General features: G+C 37.9%; 2 protein-coding genes across 2 annotated transcripts in view; one reads left to right on the forward strand and one right to left on the reverse strand.

Moving 5' to 3' along the window:
• The window catches only part of pctp (phosphatidylcholine transfer protein), a 14531-nt gene extending 5330 nt beyond the window's left edge, over positions 1–9201 (reverse strand). Inside the window, exons 1-3 of the mRNA XM_079873863.1 lie at positions 9015–9201; positions 7933–8050; positions 1–74 (exon numbers count right to left, since the gene is read on the reverse strand). The exon at positions 1–74 is cut by the window's left edge and continues 6 nt beyond it. Coding sequence (XP_079729989.1) covers positions 1–74; positions 7933–8050; positions 9015–9182 — 360 coding nt within the window. The 5' untranslated portion in view covers positions 9183–9201. The remainder of the gene's footprint in view (positions 75–7932; positions 8051–9014) is intronic.
• Positions 9202–12521: 3320 nt separating this feature from the next.
• tmem100a (transmembrane protein 100a) lies at positions 12522–17010 on the forward strand. Its single transcript, XM_079856380.1, has 2 exons — positions 12522–12686; positions 14689–17010. The coding sequence occupies exon 2, from the start codon at positions 14741–14743 to the stop codon at positions 15179–15181; it is 441 nt and encodes a 146-aa protein (XP_079712506.1). The 5' UTR covers positions 12522–12686; positions 14689–14740; the 3' UTR covers positions 15182–17010.
• Positions 17011–17290: the final 280 nt, after the last annotated feature.

Below are 17290 nucleotides of genomic sequence, written 5' to 3' on the forward strand. Positions count from 1 at the left end.
GTTGGACAGAGGTAATGGATATTTCACCTCCCAGTATATGGCTTTCTGCCCGCTGTAGTCTTTCTCGTGCAGCTCTGAGGACGACACACACACACACACACACACACACTCAGTGTGAGTACTTGCACACTTACAGTAAGGTCTCATGTTGACGTTAACATTAGTTAACTAAATTATTTAACATAAACTAACAATGAACAATACTTCTACAGTGTTTATTAATCTTAGTAAATGTTAATGACAAGCTGTATCCATTAATATTAGTTAATAGTTTGTTTTTCTTCTAGAAACAAACTTTGTTGCATTATTTTCCTGTTATCTCTGTAAAGCTGCTTCGAAACAATCTATATTGTAAAAAGTGCTATATAAATAAAGGTGACGAGACATAATGTACTTGAAACTAAGGAGAACAACTGCTGCATTTGTAATGTGCAGATAAAAAAGGTTGTAAATATGTGTAAACATATATATATATATCTCATTGTCAGCTCATGATAGCCAATGCATTAACTAATCTTAACAAATGAGACCCAGTGTTACCCAGAATCTAAACATACATACATTTACAAACAGTTGAAGAGCAAGTTATTATGAGAGGAATGAGGAGTTTCGGATGAGAAGAGTGAAAGATGAGTTATGTGACACAATCAGAGATGGGTGATATGAACAAACTCTATCACTGTATCACATTCATTTCACATCAAGGTTTTACATCATGATATAGTTAATTTTGCGAGAAATTAAACATGAAAAATGCATTATATATTCATTAAATAACCGATATAACATAAACAGCCTAATTTGGATACAAACCATATATTTTACAAAGTAAAGCTACACTTATGCTAATCTTAATGCAACACTATTAAATGCCATTTTAGAGACACTGTGCTTCTGATTTAATGGCAATAGTTCAGGAGGACCGTTTTCAGTTCCAGCATGACTCAAAGCGACATCCACGTCTGGTGTGGAAGAACTAAAACCAGACCTGAACCTCTCCTGAACTCTAGATCTGGACACCGTCTGCGAGTCTGATCCCATCATGCAACCTCACTCTCATTGAGAGCAAATCCATGTCCAACATCTAACATCTTCCCAGAAGACTGGAAGCGATCAGGAACGACAAGCGTTTCAGGGTTTGAATTCAAAGTCACGTAAAAACAGCTTCATAGTATTAAACAGTTGAGTTCAAAACTGACTCGTATTATAAAACGGATGTTGAAAGCATGAGATCCCACCCTTCCTTCAGTGCGTCTCCAAAGCCACGCCACCTCAAAACACATGAACACACACAGCAGAGTCTGCAAAGCATTACGATAGACTGCATTAAATGACCTTTTGTCTCAAAGCACAACATTACATGACAACATGAACGTATACTTGCAGAGCTCTAGTTTTACCACCTGACTGCTGCAGATTCATTTCGGCATTGATAGTGTTGCCATAGAAACGCAAAAGATATATGTACATGTGTTCATATTTAGACCACTTGTATTATTGATTGCTATCAGGATTTTTTTGTTTATGAAAGAATTGCCTACCCTAGAGTTAATAAAAAATATCCATGTTTGTGTTAGTTCAACTGTTTACAGATAGAACTTTTGATCTTAAAAATGTATTAGTAAATGTTGACTAATATTATATAAGTATTTTTCATTGTTAGTTCAAATGTTAACAAATGAAACCTTATTGTAAAGTGTTGCCATAAACTTGAACTTTAAAAAAGCTGTATATAAAACTCATTTTATTTCAGCTGTTGCTTACACTATTTGGTTACACTTTATTTTAAGGTGTAATTGTTACAGTGTAGTCATATATTTAAGTACTGAGTAATATTAAGCAACTACATGTACTTACTATAGGGTTAGGGTAGGGTTAGGGTTTGGTTGAGGGTTAGTTGCATATAATTAAGCATAATTTACTGTTACTACTATGGTAAGTACATGTAACATATGTAACAAGGACACTGTAAAATAAAGTGTTACCCTTTATTTTAAGGTGACGTAGTTACTTTGTACTTACTCTAGTAAGCAGGGGCGTAATTTGTGGGGGGGTTGGGGGGGAGATAACCCCCCCAATATTTATACCATGATCACATGAAAAATATGCAGACCCAAACTTCAACCCCCCCAATGTTCAAACCAAATCTACGCCCTTGCTAGTAAGTACTGAGTAATATCACTTAACTACATGTACCTGCTATAGAGTTACAGTTAGGGTTTGGTTTAGGGTAAGTTACTTGTAATTATGCATCATTTACAGTTATTACTATAGTAAGTGGATGTAGTAACGTGTAACTACGTCACCTAAATGTAAAGTGTTACCCAGATAGTTGCCAAGTTGAAATTTGTCATTTTCGTTTAGTTGAACTTTATGTACTAAAATAACCACAGCTTGAGATTAAATTTAAAATTAAATTTACTAAAACTTTCAAATGAAAATTACAACCGAAAATATGAAAATGGTTAAAAACTATGATAAAAATTAAAATAAAAAAATGATTTAACACTGTTGAGCAGAAAAAGACTGACAGGCGTGTTTGTTCCAGGTCTGAACGGGTCAATCTAGCGTTTCACAGATGATGTATTCAGCGAACAAGGGTGGAGGCTCGTGATTGTAATCAGAAGCGATTCATGACTGATTTAACCCAAACCACATTTCACTGCTCTGGTGGTCCGACACAAGACTCATACTAGTGATTGAAATTACACAACGTTCAGTGAAATTATACGTGTGAACAAAGACGTGGTGTTCAGATAAAAGAACAAAACAAGTCCTGTAATTTGACAAACATTTATGATGATGACACTGCAACGTGAAACAATAAGAACTGTAAACGCTTGTCATGCAATCAAGATCTGGAGGTCAGTTTGTGCTGTTGTGTGTATACATCAGTGTTTGGATGGGCTTTCTCCAGTTATACCTCAGGAAAGCACACAGGGGGACACTAGAGGACATACATCAGGACTTAAGCACAAACGCTGTCAGATGCATGAGGCTTTTCGTGAAAGATCAGCTCAAACACATGCGTACAGGGTCCGTCTGGAGCCAGAGATGTGTTTCCAATAAAACAGCACTCCACCCTCACACACACACACACACACAGCTATTCACGGTCTGTTTGTGTTTGCGGGAAATACACCACCCTGCCATGTCATATCTCAAACATGAGGAAAACCAAATGGCTTCAAAAGCTAGTTTCTTGTCAAATGCACACTCATGCAACTACACAAGAAGTCCAGGATAAGATAAAATAAAAAGATGTGTCAAAATAATAATGCATTATGAAATCGCCGGTGAAATCTTTTGGACAGCAAAAACAGCTTTCATGTCCTAAACTCAAGCACAAAACAAAGTGATTTTTAAAGATGGTTTAATAGTTCCCAGATCCTGAGAGAACACAACATGTACACGTTTGTCGAAACAAGCTCCGTATTGATGATTACCAATGTTAACATTGTTTAAATGGTCATTTCATTTAAAACACAATTTCCTGAGCTTTTTTCAAAATGCAATGCAATACTTCAACACATAAGTCTTTCCCTAACTATAACCTGCAAAAAGGTTATGGCATCCCAACTACAAGCTCATTAACCTATAACATTTACATATTAACAACCATGTAAAACAACTGATAAATGACCATGTGAACTACAGTACGTGGGCAAAGATCATTTACAACCAGAAGTCTTTAAAGGCAAAGTATCAAAAACAGTAAGTTTAATTATAATGCATTCGGGTCATTTTTGACCTGGAATAGATTTCTAAAAAAGTGTCTAAGAAACACATTTTTTAGTATGGGAAGCAAACTTTGATGTGTCAAGACTATATAAACTGTGGCTCTAAACGTGATATTTTGCCACATTTTATGAGTTGACTTTGAAGTACAATAGTGAAATACATTTAGAATCTCACACTTTTTAGGAGTGAATTTTGAATTTTTGAAACATGAATCTGCACACAGACAGGAAAAAAAAAAAGTAGACATAAATAAACTACAAATAAACTTCAGCAAAAGTTCAATTAGTCTACAGTACATGTGGGAAACGTCCAATTTTACTTTTTGTTGCCACCTATTGATCACCCATTGCAGCATGAGACACTGATAATCTTTGTCATCATAAAAGTGCAGTTTATTCAAGCAAACTGGATGTACATTTGGAAAACATTCAAGTAATGTTATTTTGATATTGGTTTGTTGGAAAACTGAAAAAAGGTTGCAGTTTTTTTATGCATCATAAGTGTCAGAGAGGGAGAAAATGGTCATAAATAACTAATTTATAACTGTTTTTAACTTTATAACTAGTCTTCAGTGGAACACTACATGCTATAATGCTATAAACTGCATGTAGGCCACATTAAACGTGACATCACATCTCCTCGTTGAGCTTATTGGTGCTTTGCCATCTCATTTTTAACTATTAACACTTTTGATTAAACAGTAAACAGGTACTGATTGAGATTTAATGTTGTTGCAAAAAAAGAGATTCAAAGTACAAACCTGCTCAATGTACAGAAATCTGATCCAGGGTCAGTTTCTGCCTTTCACATGCTAACGGTTGAGCTTATATAGACTAAAGGATCTGATTCTGGATCAGTCCACTGAGAAACTCGATACATAAAGGCCTGTTCTGTATATAGGCCCCATCTACACTGCATGGTTCAAGTGACCCAATTCCGATTTTTTCCTCTCATGTGGCACAGATCTATGGAAGCTTGTTTCCGCCACTGAAAAAAACATTTTAAAAGATAATTGCGACTTTTTATCTCACAATTGCGAGTTTACATCTCGCAATTCTGACTTTATTTCTCAGAATTGCGATATATAAAGTCAGAATTGCGTGAAATAAAGTCGCAATTGCGTGTTATAAAGTCAGAATTGCGTGAAATAAAGTCGCAATTGCGTGTTATAAAGTCAGAATTGCGTGAAATAAAGTCGCAATTGCGTGTTATAAAGTCAGAATTGCGAGATATAAAGTCAGAATTGCGTGTTATAAAGTCAGAATTCTGACTTTTTTTCTCGCAATTGCGACTTTATATCACGCAATTCTGACTTATAACACGCAATTGAGAGTTTATATCTCGCAATTCTGACATCTTTTCTCAGAATTGTGAGATATAAAGTCCAATTCTAAGGAAAAAAAAAGACGGACTTTTTTTTTTTTTTTTTAACCACAGAATAGTTTATATCTCACAATTCTGACTTTATAACACGCAATTGCGACTTTATATCGTGCAATTCTGACTTTATATCTCCCAATTGCGACTTTATTTCTCAGAATTGCGACTTTATATCTCGCAATTGCGACTTTATTTCTCAGAATTGTGACTTTATATCCCGCAATTGCGACTTTATATCTCGCAATTGCGACTTTATTTCTCAGAATTGCGACTTTATATCTCGCAATTGCGACTTTATTTCTCAGAATTGCGACTTTATTTCTCAGAATTGCGACTTTATATCTCGCAATTGCGACTTTATTTCTCAGAATTGCGACTTTATATCTCGCAATTGCGACTTTATTTCTCAGAATTGCGACTTTATTTCTCACAGTTCTGACTTCATATCTCGCAATTCTGAGAAAAAAAGTCACAATTCTGACTTGATATATCGCAATTGTGAGAAAAAAAGTCAGAATTGTGAGATAAAAAGTCGCAATTATTATTATTTATTTATTATTCAGTGGCGGAAACAAGCTTCCATACAGATCGTATATGACCGGCGAACGTGAAAGCAGGAAAAAAGCACATGGATTACGATATTCTCAGATCGGTTTCAGGCCTCACTCATATGTGGAAATAAATCAGATATGAATTGGATACGTGCATTTGCGTCTGACATGTAAGCGAAATCGGATATTCCCCAGTAAATGTGAGTCGTACGTCATTAAAAAAGGGACGTCAACTCAGGTGGACACCAACTGTGATCACATGACTTATTAATGGCGCGATGGAGGATGAAGGCTCAACACAGTGGAGTATTTTTTTCTCCGCCTTATGAGGGCAATGTTTTGCTGACCTTTGAAAATAGTGTGGAAAGCAAAACACTGGATAATTAGAGATGCGCAGATGAGCTCCATGTTACCCGAATCCATAGCCAAAAACAAATCATCCACCCGCCACTCACCCGCACCAATAATTTTCTCTGATTTAAGTATCCGCACCCAATGGTCAAATTACTATTATTCTTATGTGTTGTTACGCATGAGGATAAATGGATGATCATTACTCCCTTGAAACTTAAACTGGAATGGAACATACTCATATTTTAGAGAATGTAATTAATATTTTCGTTAATAATGATTTACCATATCCACCCGTGACCCACCCAAAATTAATCAGAATGTTATTTTTAATACTTGACCCGCCCGATCCGCGGATTATCCACAGAGCCCCCGCGGATATAACCGTGATCCGCTCATCACTATAATCATTTTGTCTGCTTTTGCATCCATTGCAAATCGAGCTGTTTTACAAATAGTTTTACTATCGTGTAAATGCAAATATCGGATACGGGTCACTTTTAAAAGATGATGTAAGTCGGTCGTTAAAAAAAAAACGGATATAGTCAGCAAATCGGAATTGGCCATCAAGACCTGCAGTGTAAATGCAGCCTAAGTCTCAAGCATGGACGTCTGATGCATATGGCACACTTAACTAAAAACACTTGAGGATTTTCAAAGTCGCCATCTGATTGGTTGAACCCTACAGGACTTCCGGGAGACGGGTGTGTCGCGTTCTTTAACGGCCCGCCTGAAAACAAAGCAGTCGTGAAGCCAAACCCCCTCATGGAAAAAGAAAACTGTCGTGTTTACAACTGTGACAATGAGCGCTTATTAGGATCAAATAAATGCAGGATTTTCAAAAGCATGTGAAGTATGTAAAGCTCTTTAAAATACGTCCAAGAGTTTTACACATCGGTAATTGTAGGGACATCGACGTTACATTTTCACGTCCCTAAACATGACACGGAACAAAACCAGCTGTGATTAGTTGCTTTACATGTCAGTCAGACAGCCTCTGGATGGTCCTTGGCCAATGAACGCTGCGATCGAGTCCAGATCTTCTGCCTACATGAGACTAGTACTGTATAAACCACATCACTATCAGACAACACAGCACGTTCTACACACACAACAATGACAGAATAAACACTGGGTCAATCTACTGGGACACTACATGTACATGACGTACCAGTCCAGTTCCCTGCGTATGTGAACGGATCTGACCACCATCAAGAGGAGAAGCTTCAGAGTGTGGAAAAACATTAGAAAAAAAATGTAAAAAACAACCCATATGATGCATTTCAAGTGGTCGCCAGTTTATTTGAGCTACACAAGAGTAAGTTAACATAACTTTAAGACACTTTATAATCTGTAACATTATCAATTTGGCTGACACTGTCAGATGAGAGCAAACCGTGAGCTGAATAATGAACCTAATGTCTTCTGTAGAGCTGCTTTAGCCGAATTAGTTTCATAATTGATGCATTTTGCAACATGGACACAGCTATTGAACTGAACTGAATAAACATTGAACTGACTTGAGCTAAACGACACTGTCTTTTTAGAGCTGCTTTACGGAAGAATTTGAATTTGTGTCACATTTGATGAAGTTGCATCAATGATTCTGTAATTTTCCTGTTTATTACTGTAGAAAACTATGAATAAAGCTGACGTGACTTGACTAACGTAAATGTTGTTTTTTTTACCCACAAAAGCTTGTTTGAGTTGTTCTGCTACAGAAATGGGTGTATCACCTATAATCTCTTCAATGATGATTCATGAGCGTAGGAATGTGTCTAAACCTGCCTTACGAGTAATACTGAGAGTCAAACTCTCATGACACTGAGACTGAAGGGTGAATGCTTATGAAATAATGGTTTTCATGAAGATGTTTGATCGTGACTTCTGCAGTCCTGCTCATGATTACCTTTGGCATAGGAGTCCCAGTGTCTCCTGTAGTTGAGATCCATGTAAACATCTGCGAGGAGATCTGGAGAGCAGCTGGGCAGAGAACCGAACACTTTGTACTCGTACAAACCTGTTTCCTGTTCAACACGACATTAAAGACAAAAGCATCACAAACACATGCCACATCGCAGCCAGAGCCTGTACTACTGAACAAGCGTCGTGATGTGTGAATGACTGATGTGATGTTTTACATGTCATGCACTAGATGGGAAACTGATCCTATAGTGCATGAAAACAGGATCTCTTGAATGAATCCGTCATGGTTACTTTTGCTTGTAGGTTTTGCTTATAAATTACTTAAAACATCTGGATCTTTTATGGGTGATTTTGGTCGTTTCATCCACACTGAGCCAAATAATGTTATAGAACTTTTAAATACTATGTATGTTACCAACCCAATGCAATATTGTGTTAATTATTATATAACAGAAAGGTTCAGTTGTAAATCACTGCACTGCCACTAGATTCACCCATTCAATTAGGTTTTATATTATAGCATATACTCATTTTAAATAGTCACACTTTCAACTCCAGAAAACATTTATCAGGGTTGTCTTATTTTTAAGAGCCCATTTATGTGGGGCAAGTTGTCACAATGAGAAGCTGCCATTAAAAAGCCTATAAAACAGAAAGACAATATTAAGTAATTCATGCAACATTAATCATAATTCATGGGGGGGGGGGGGTTTAAAAACATTGTTTTATTCAACTGAAATGCCTAATTAATAACAAAAATATGATGATACTGAAATGATAGTTAATTATAAAAAATATGTAAGTGGATTAAATCAACATGCACAACAACTGCTTTAGAAAACATGTTATCGTTTTATCACCAAGTACAGTATGTCCAATATTATACAGCACATTTACGTTGGACATTGTATTACGTTGTTGTGCCTAAAATAATAATCAAACGCATGTTATATATTATATACTATTCCATGTTATGCATGACGTTATAGATCAGATTGCATTGCACTGGATTGTTTTGATTGTGCACAGGGCGCGTGCGCATTGAGTCATTCATCAAATATTCACCTTGTTATAAAGTCTGTATATTTTGACGTTCATGGTCTCGGTGAAGAACTCCCAGCCTCCGTCGAGCATCGGCTGGTCCAGCTCGGTCCAGGCCTGCTGAAACTCCTCATCACTGAACAGCAGAGCCATGATGTTTCCGTGTTCAACACCAGAGTCAGGAGGAGTCATGTGTGTGAACGCGGGCGCTGACGTCAGAGCGCAGCTGATCGCGCGCCACGTGCTCGCGCTCACGCATTTCGGTACACGCTTAAATGGTTAGTAGATACAAGAAAATTAAGAGTATATAAATGTATATATTAATATGATTATTGTATATTAAGGATGGTACTTAAATATATATATATATGTGTTTTTTTTAGAAGAAAAATGCACATCAAGGCTGCATTTATTTTATTAAAAATACAACAACAACAAAAAAAAACCAGTAATATTGTGAAATATTTCAAATGTAAAATAACTGTTTTCTATTTGTTTTCTAACATTGATAATAATCAGAAATGTTTCTTGATCATCAAATCATCATATCAGAATGTTTTCTGAAGGATCATGTGACACTGAAGACTGGAGTAATGATGCTGAAAATTCAGCTTTGATCACAGGAATAAATTACATTAAAAAAATATATTCAAACAGAAAACAGTTATTTTACACTTTAATAGTATTTCCCAATATTACTGTTTTTTTTAAATATTTTTAATCAAATAAATGTTTTTTTTTTTTTTTTTTTGTGCCAGTCAGCCGTTCATTATCTCAAAATAAACTCCGGTCGGGTGGTCAGGAGCCTGACATGAGACATTCGTCTGAGAGACTCTGTTAGTAACCTAATGCTGTAACCTTTGTTACCAGATGATACTCAATACCTACAGCCTGTTACAAGACAGACCAGCTCAAATATTTATACTCCACCATTCATAACAGGCCCATCGATTCATCAGAAATGGGCGGTGTGTCATAATACCTGTGAAAGTGTAATAAAATAAAGGGTTATATTCAAGCTGGAAAGAACCTGTAATGAAACATCGAAAAACATACATCAACTAAAAGAACCATTGAAGAACCTTTCAGGAGTGTTTGTATAAAAACTGTTCATTAAAGAACGGTTTGGTGAGAATTGCATTGAATGAACTCAAATGAACTCAAGCAAGATACAAAACTGGAGCCGAATGACCAAACCCTCAGTTTCTCTGCTGTCAGTCAGAGACCCGAGCGATGTCCGTCAGCGCGTGCTGCATTTGAGGAAAGATTTCCTCCGGGAAGGAAGACTGTAGACAACACCCTGTATCACATTACAAGAAAAAAGCAGAAAAACACATTTGATGCTTGAGTCACACATAAGAGCAGAAGGCAAGAGCCAATCAAACCACAAACGCACTCAAATTCACATTGACACATATGCAAATGTATGTCAAAATACACACTCACAGAGGTTGTGCAGTGATTTACAGGCAACCTCAGCAAGACCGTTGTAGCTGTCATGTCAGATTCAAAGATTGAAATAAATATTGTATATATGCGCTGTGTGCATTTCCATATTATTGACACTTTTAAATGCTAACCTTTTTTCTTTTTCTTTTTAGAAAATGTCAATTTATACCTTAAATGCACTGAAAGTTGCATGGCTAACAGTGTCTTCCAAATGAAAATACATATAAATGTAAATTGTATCAGTATTCATATCTAAACAATGAAAATGTATGAGTGTGTATAAGTGTAAAACAAATGTTTTCTAAGATGTTGCAATAAATACAACCAGAACTAAATACACACATATTATTAGGCAACTTCCACAAGGGATGCTTTTAAAACACTACTTGTGTGCTAGACATGCAAATACACACAATTTACTGTTCTGAAACTAATTTGAAGCATTTAAGTATTTAAATCAAAAGTTTTTTTGAGAAACATTAATTCAGAATATTTAAATATGAATATTAAATGAATTTTTTAGACCTATTATGCTTTTTGGTTTTTTTTACATTTTCTGCATTCTTCAGAGTGTGATGTTGCTGTTTGAGCATGAAAAAGGTCTGCAAAGTCCACTTTTTTATGCCCTTCCCTCGCTAACTTCACTCCATCTCTTCACTCGGATTTACGTCATTGCTTACGTTGCATGAGCGCCCACTACTGGCGGAAACATTGCGATGTGTTTAAATGGAGCGCACCAAGCCCTGGCTTGATCACTTGTGGGTAAATTCACAATCGCCGCAATCGTGTTGCATTGTGGTCTATGGATCTGCCTGAAGTTTACATATTGATTAGATTTGCTCCCTCTGTCAAATTCAAGGGGTCGAGGGTCTGTCCAAACAAACTTGCCTCATCCACTTGATGAAGTTGAACGCACTTCAAAATGGCGGAGAGTATTCTCCCGAGGGGAAGTGGTAGGGAAGTTTGCAAGTGTATGTTTAAAAGTGAGTTTAAACGCAGCCCATGTCCCTCCAGCGGGAGTTATTCTCTATATCAGAGTCACTGTTTCTGAACTCCCTGAAACGCCTCCATTGAGTCTTGAGTTTTCCTCTGGAAAAGAACACATCACAATTTTCCTCATTTAAAGTCCCTCAGTGGTGAAAATCAAGCTTTTAATGTTGTTTATATGTCTATGTGGTGTTTTTAATATGCTTTAAGACAAACCATGTGCAAATTCATAAGTCGACACCATTGCTGAGTATTTTCTGCTTAAAACTGCAGTGAATCAAAAACACGGGTTGAAATCGCTGGTGTTTCTAACGTCACAAACTACCTTGTAACCAATCAGATGAACGTGTGATCGTCAACAAGTGGATCTCTGAGCTGCTGTGAGTGAGTGGAGGCGGGGCTCATTTGCATACTCATAGAACCGCGTATATTAAATGAGGCAAGGGTGTCGAGTTACATTCAAGCTATTTTAAGGTATGAAGAATTTTTCAAGGATAAAAAGTTTAAATATGTGATTTTGATGCTCAAAGATGAGTTTTAAGCGGAAAAATGATTGACTACAGGGGGACTTTAAATAATTCCTGCAAAATAAAGAGGTGTGGTGGCCTGGTTGAGTTAGTAGTGTGCTGAAACTCGGAGCATGACATTTCCTAAACACACACTTGAAGCACTTGACCAATCACAACACACTGATCCAGCCGACCAATCAGAGCACAGTGTGCTTTTCAGAAGGAGGGGCTTCATTGAGAAAGGAACTAAACAGAGCGTTACTGACAGACTGGGAAGAGAGGTGCTGCAACAATGTCAAACATGAGAAAACAACATTTTTGGAACATTCATGCGTGAAAAACGATTCCAAAAGAGCCAAAAAACAAAATCAAAACTTTGTAAAAGGGCATAACATGCCATGTCATTAATTATACCCAAACACACTGGCAAAGTTATATAGTTCCTCTCAATGAACTTTATTACATGACCATCACTGCAAACCATCAGCACATATCATGCAGCAGATGACATGGTTCACAAAGCTTACGCCCCTCCCCGTGTGTTCAGACTGAAGCAGCGTTAGTTCACATGGAGGAGGAGGAACTCAGACACACTTCAAGTGAATGAGACCTGCACACACAGTCAGTCTCCAACACGCTTTAAGAGGAAGAGATCTCTAGAAGCAGCCTGTGTTTGGACTATAACGGGACTGTAACGCCTTCGGTTTGCTGAACAGGATCTTCAGAGGGCAGGATGGAAAACACGTGTGAGGTGAATGACTTGACCCTGTCTCAGATTACCTTCATGCATGCTCCAAACTCATTATTTCACATTCATAAAATATTAGTGGATTACATTGGTGAATGTTTCTGCTGCCTTCATGCATGCAGTTTCTGATATATAGCTAGTGGAATACAAGACCTTTAATGTCGGTTTCTCAAAGTTTTAATGTAATTGCAATGATAATATAAAGATAATATGTTATTTTAATCACCAAAACAAAAGTTTTAATACATAAATAATAGCCTTTTAATTCACTATAAATATAAAGCAATAAATATACTGTATTTGCCATATTAAGTGCACAAATGCACTTATTTGAAAGATTTTAATACCCTTTACATGCAAGAGCATTGACGTATCATTTGATATTTTATGACTATATCTACTTTTATGACAACTGATTATAAACAAGATTTTAGCAGTTCTGAATGAAAATAATATTAACTTGGTTTAGTTTGGGCAAATGCAATCTGCTACTCTATTCGGATTTGTTTTATTGTATTGTGTTTTTGCTATAAAGAAACAATGTTACTACCCTCCATGACAGACAATTTTTTATAAACTGTTTTCAAAAAAGTGTATGCTCAGTTTAGGGTAAAAACTAAAAATGCAACAATATCCATCAGTTTATATTGATTGTAAAGATCTCGTGTAAATGTAAAAGTACTGAGGTGAATCTGAAGCACATGAGGGTTAAAATCCAGGCTAAGTTGTGCAGCTGTAATGCGTAACGGGCAGAGAGAAGTGTCACGGGCGTTTGGCAGCTCTGTTGACCCTCTTAAGAAAAAGAAAAAGCCCCTTGAGAAATGACTGTTAATTTATACGGCGCTCGTGTTTCATGGGCCGGTTTGTAATGTCATATCGTGAGCTCTCCAGGGAATGTGGCAGCTCTCTTTGCGTCATTCAGACGACGGTCAGCCTGCGTCTGTGGTCAGAAAGGGGATCTGGGGGCTCTTCCCGCTTGAAAACCAAAACAACTCTACAGACCTGCCCTGCGCTCGCATGTGTTTACTCCCTCAACCATCACTATTACTATTGCTCATACATCGAGTTAGGGCTTTGTTTAGATCATTAAGTATTGCACTTCAGTGTGTAACTCGTTCTGCATCCTATAAACAAACAAACACCATTAGCAACCAACCTAGCAACACACAAAAACATTCAAAACACCCTAGCAACTACCTAGAACACCATAGCAATCGCAGAGCAATGCAATGACAACTAGGGGTGCGTTTCCCGAAAGCATCGATAGCCAACTATGGTCACAAGTTCTGTCGTTATCAGCATAGATCAACGAGTCTGTGTTTCCCGAAAACATCGTTCTGACGAACGTACGCAAACAGCATTGCAAAGTTGTGTGGTTGGAACGACAGCTCTCGACCTGTGCTTAGAAGCAGAGTTTCTTGTTTGCATGGCATGTGGACTTAATAAATCCTTATCTAGAGCAAAATAAGCAAGCTGACATTCAGTAGAACCTGTGTCTTTTATTTAGAATACATACAAATGTCATTTACGTCTTTTAGTTTGTCAAAGCGCTGTTTTTGAAGACTGCGCATGTGTGAACGTGCTCTACCACGTAAGAACGAGGAAATCTGGATCTGGAACGAGGAAATCTGGAAATCGAGCAAAATAACTGAGAAAAATTAGAAATAGTCCTCAGATGCCATGTCTGTAATTTATAGCAAAACATCTAGCGTTAATTCGATCTCAAACAGATTCATTAAAAGTAGTTATTACTCCACCACGTGTGTGACATCATTAACCACCATGGTTGAACGACCAATTTGCGACAATATGGTTTTGGGAAACACATTGGGTGCATTTTCAATTCGAATCTGAAGGGTAATGGAAACACGGCTAGAGATGCAAACTTATTGTTCGGCCTCCAAAAATACAGCAGTGCTCTATTGCTTATTCTTAAAAACGTTTTAAAACCCATTTTCTCTTTGTATAAAACCCTGTAACTAAACTCGCCTTGCTTTTCCTACAGGTGTGGAAACGGTGAGAACAACAGAGAGTAGAGACGGCTCAGACTGCGGCTGATGCCTCAAAACGCACTGACCCTTGACCCTGCGATGCCCGCCGAGCTTGTGAAAGACACCATGACGATCCCCGGAGCTCCCGAACGAATCCTGGCCGAGAAAACCAACAACAACGAGCCACCGGCGGCCGTCACCATTCCTCTGGTCAACGAGGTGCAGTTGACGGCGGCCACCGGGGGAGCCGAGCTGTCCTGCTACCGGTGCACCGTCCCGTTCGGCGTGGTGGTCCTGATCGCCGGGATCGTGGTGACCGCCGTGGCCTACAGCTTCAACTCTCACGGCTCCACCATATCCTACTTCGGACTGGTGCTGCTCTCGGCCGGGCTGGTGCTGCTCGCCTTGAGCGCCGTCTGCTGGAAGGTGCGGATGGAGAGAAAGAAGGAAAGGAGAAGAGAGAGTCAGACAGCCCTGATGGCCCATCAGAGGAGCATCTTCGCCTGATTTCGACACAAGCACGGACTCCAAAAACCTTCACGATGACTGAGTCAAACCATCGTTACACTCACATTTTGGGACAATGTCCAGATGTTTTGCCCCCAGTTCAGACCAACCGAGTGACGGGATTTCACGAATGGGTCTCAGAATGAGCGATCGGAGCATTTAATCGAGACAGACTTGCAGCTGCATGCGTCCAGATGTCGAGACACAGCTGCACTGCAACAAAAAAAAGCTTTTCTTACTCAGTATTTTTGTCTTGTTTTCCATTACAAATACCTTAGATCAAGGTACATTTACTTGAGAAGCAAAATTACTCAAGATATTAAGTCAAAATGATCAAAATGAAGTGAGTTTATGCTTAAAACAAGAAATGGGGTCAGAAAAATTATCTAGTTTTCCATTTACTTTTCTCATCAAATAGACCTTATTGCATATGCATTTGTAGGAGTTTTCCTTTCAGATGCAATATTTATGGGAGGAGAGTATATAAGGTTTTTGCGCTCGTCAATTTACTGGTATTTGCGCCATTATTTACCACCCAAATTATTTACCACCCAAAAAAGCATGTCATAAACCAGACGCTAATTTGCACTGCTCTTGATGGATTGTCTTGAGTTTTCGTCCGGTAATGAACACGTCACAATATTCCTTATTTAAATAAAATTCCCGCCAAAGGGATAAGGTAAATAAGGAGGTGATGTCTAGTTGAGTACTCGCGGTTATAAGGGCGTGACATTTAAGAAACTCACTCGAAGTGGTTGGCCAATCACAACACACTAGTCCAGTCGACCAATCAGAGCACATTGAGTTTTTCAGAAGGAGGGGCTTCATAGAGACAGGAACTAAACAGAGCGTTACTGACAGACTGGGAAAAGAGGTGCTGCAACAATGGAGAATATGTCAAAAATATAAGTCATTTTTCCTTTGAAGTAAATGTATCTTGATTTAGGAATGTTTGGATATTTGACTTGGAAAACAAGACAAATACTATGTACAGTAAGAAAATAATTTTTTGCAGAGTGGGACAACGGTTACGCTCGTTTTCACGACCTCACAGCTTCTGACGGGCCGCAGCGCTAGCCAACCTTTCAAGTGGTTTGTAAGCGCTTTCTTTCTTTTTGTTTTCTCCTCAGTCTCTTTTGCCTGTCAGGCAGGACCGTTCTGTTATCTGGGACGCGGGCCAAGGCAAAATTAAGACCAGTAACCGCTGTGCAAACCCAGAGACGGGAAGTGCCGTATTAATCCACGGCTGCTTCCTGTCCGGTCGGATTAATGGAAAGACGCACTTTGAGACATAAAGGAAAGGGAGGACAATGAGGAAATGAAGAACAATGATTTTTTTCTTCATTGAGAGCGTTTTTCTGACACCCAGCTACTTTATATGTCACTTTCGTGGACGTACGGTACTTATATCACTAGTGTTATGATGTATAAACAACAATGGGCTGGAAAACCAGATGCTATTATTTTCTTTTATTGAGTTTATTTTGTTTATATTCTTGTACTTCGGACTATGATGACAGACATATGACATGCTCTGACTTGAGCGGTATGTGAAGTAACTTAAGAAGACTGATAACCGCATTTAAGATGACAGTATATTGTGTATTTGAGCACTTTTGATCATTTTAGCAAAACGAAAATCGTGAATCATTGATTTCAGGTGCTTATGTTTGATGGGAGAATGAATAGAATGTGTCTTAATAACAATTCAGTTTCAAATTATTGTATGATTGTAATCGTCATAAGTGTCGTTGGAAATGTTATATCTGTAAGCTGTTGACAGAACTATTTTTAATAAACTCCTGTGCAAACAGAATATGTTATCTTGTGGTATCATGTGGAGTGAGTGATTTCAAAATCATCTGAATATACACATATTCTGCCATCTAATATAGTTCAATAAATGTAAACCTCATAGCAACTGTTGCATTAAATTTGAATGTGTCAATATATTTGTGCATTTTACAGACTGCTGAAGCATCCATTTTAAAAGCCGAATGATAAAACAAACTGTTATGACTTTGAACTCTGACAGAATGAGCCGCACTGAAGTCTGCGTCTCTTTTAGAGGCGACTGGCTTTAATTATTTCTCCAGTCACTCTTGCTGT

Source organism: Squalius cephalus, assembly GCF_949319135.1.
Source record: "Squalius cephalus genome assembly, chromosome: 1".
Lineage (NCBI taxonomy): Eukaryota > Metazoa > Chordata > Actinopteri > Cypriniformes > Leuciscidae > Squalius > Squalius cephalus.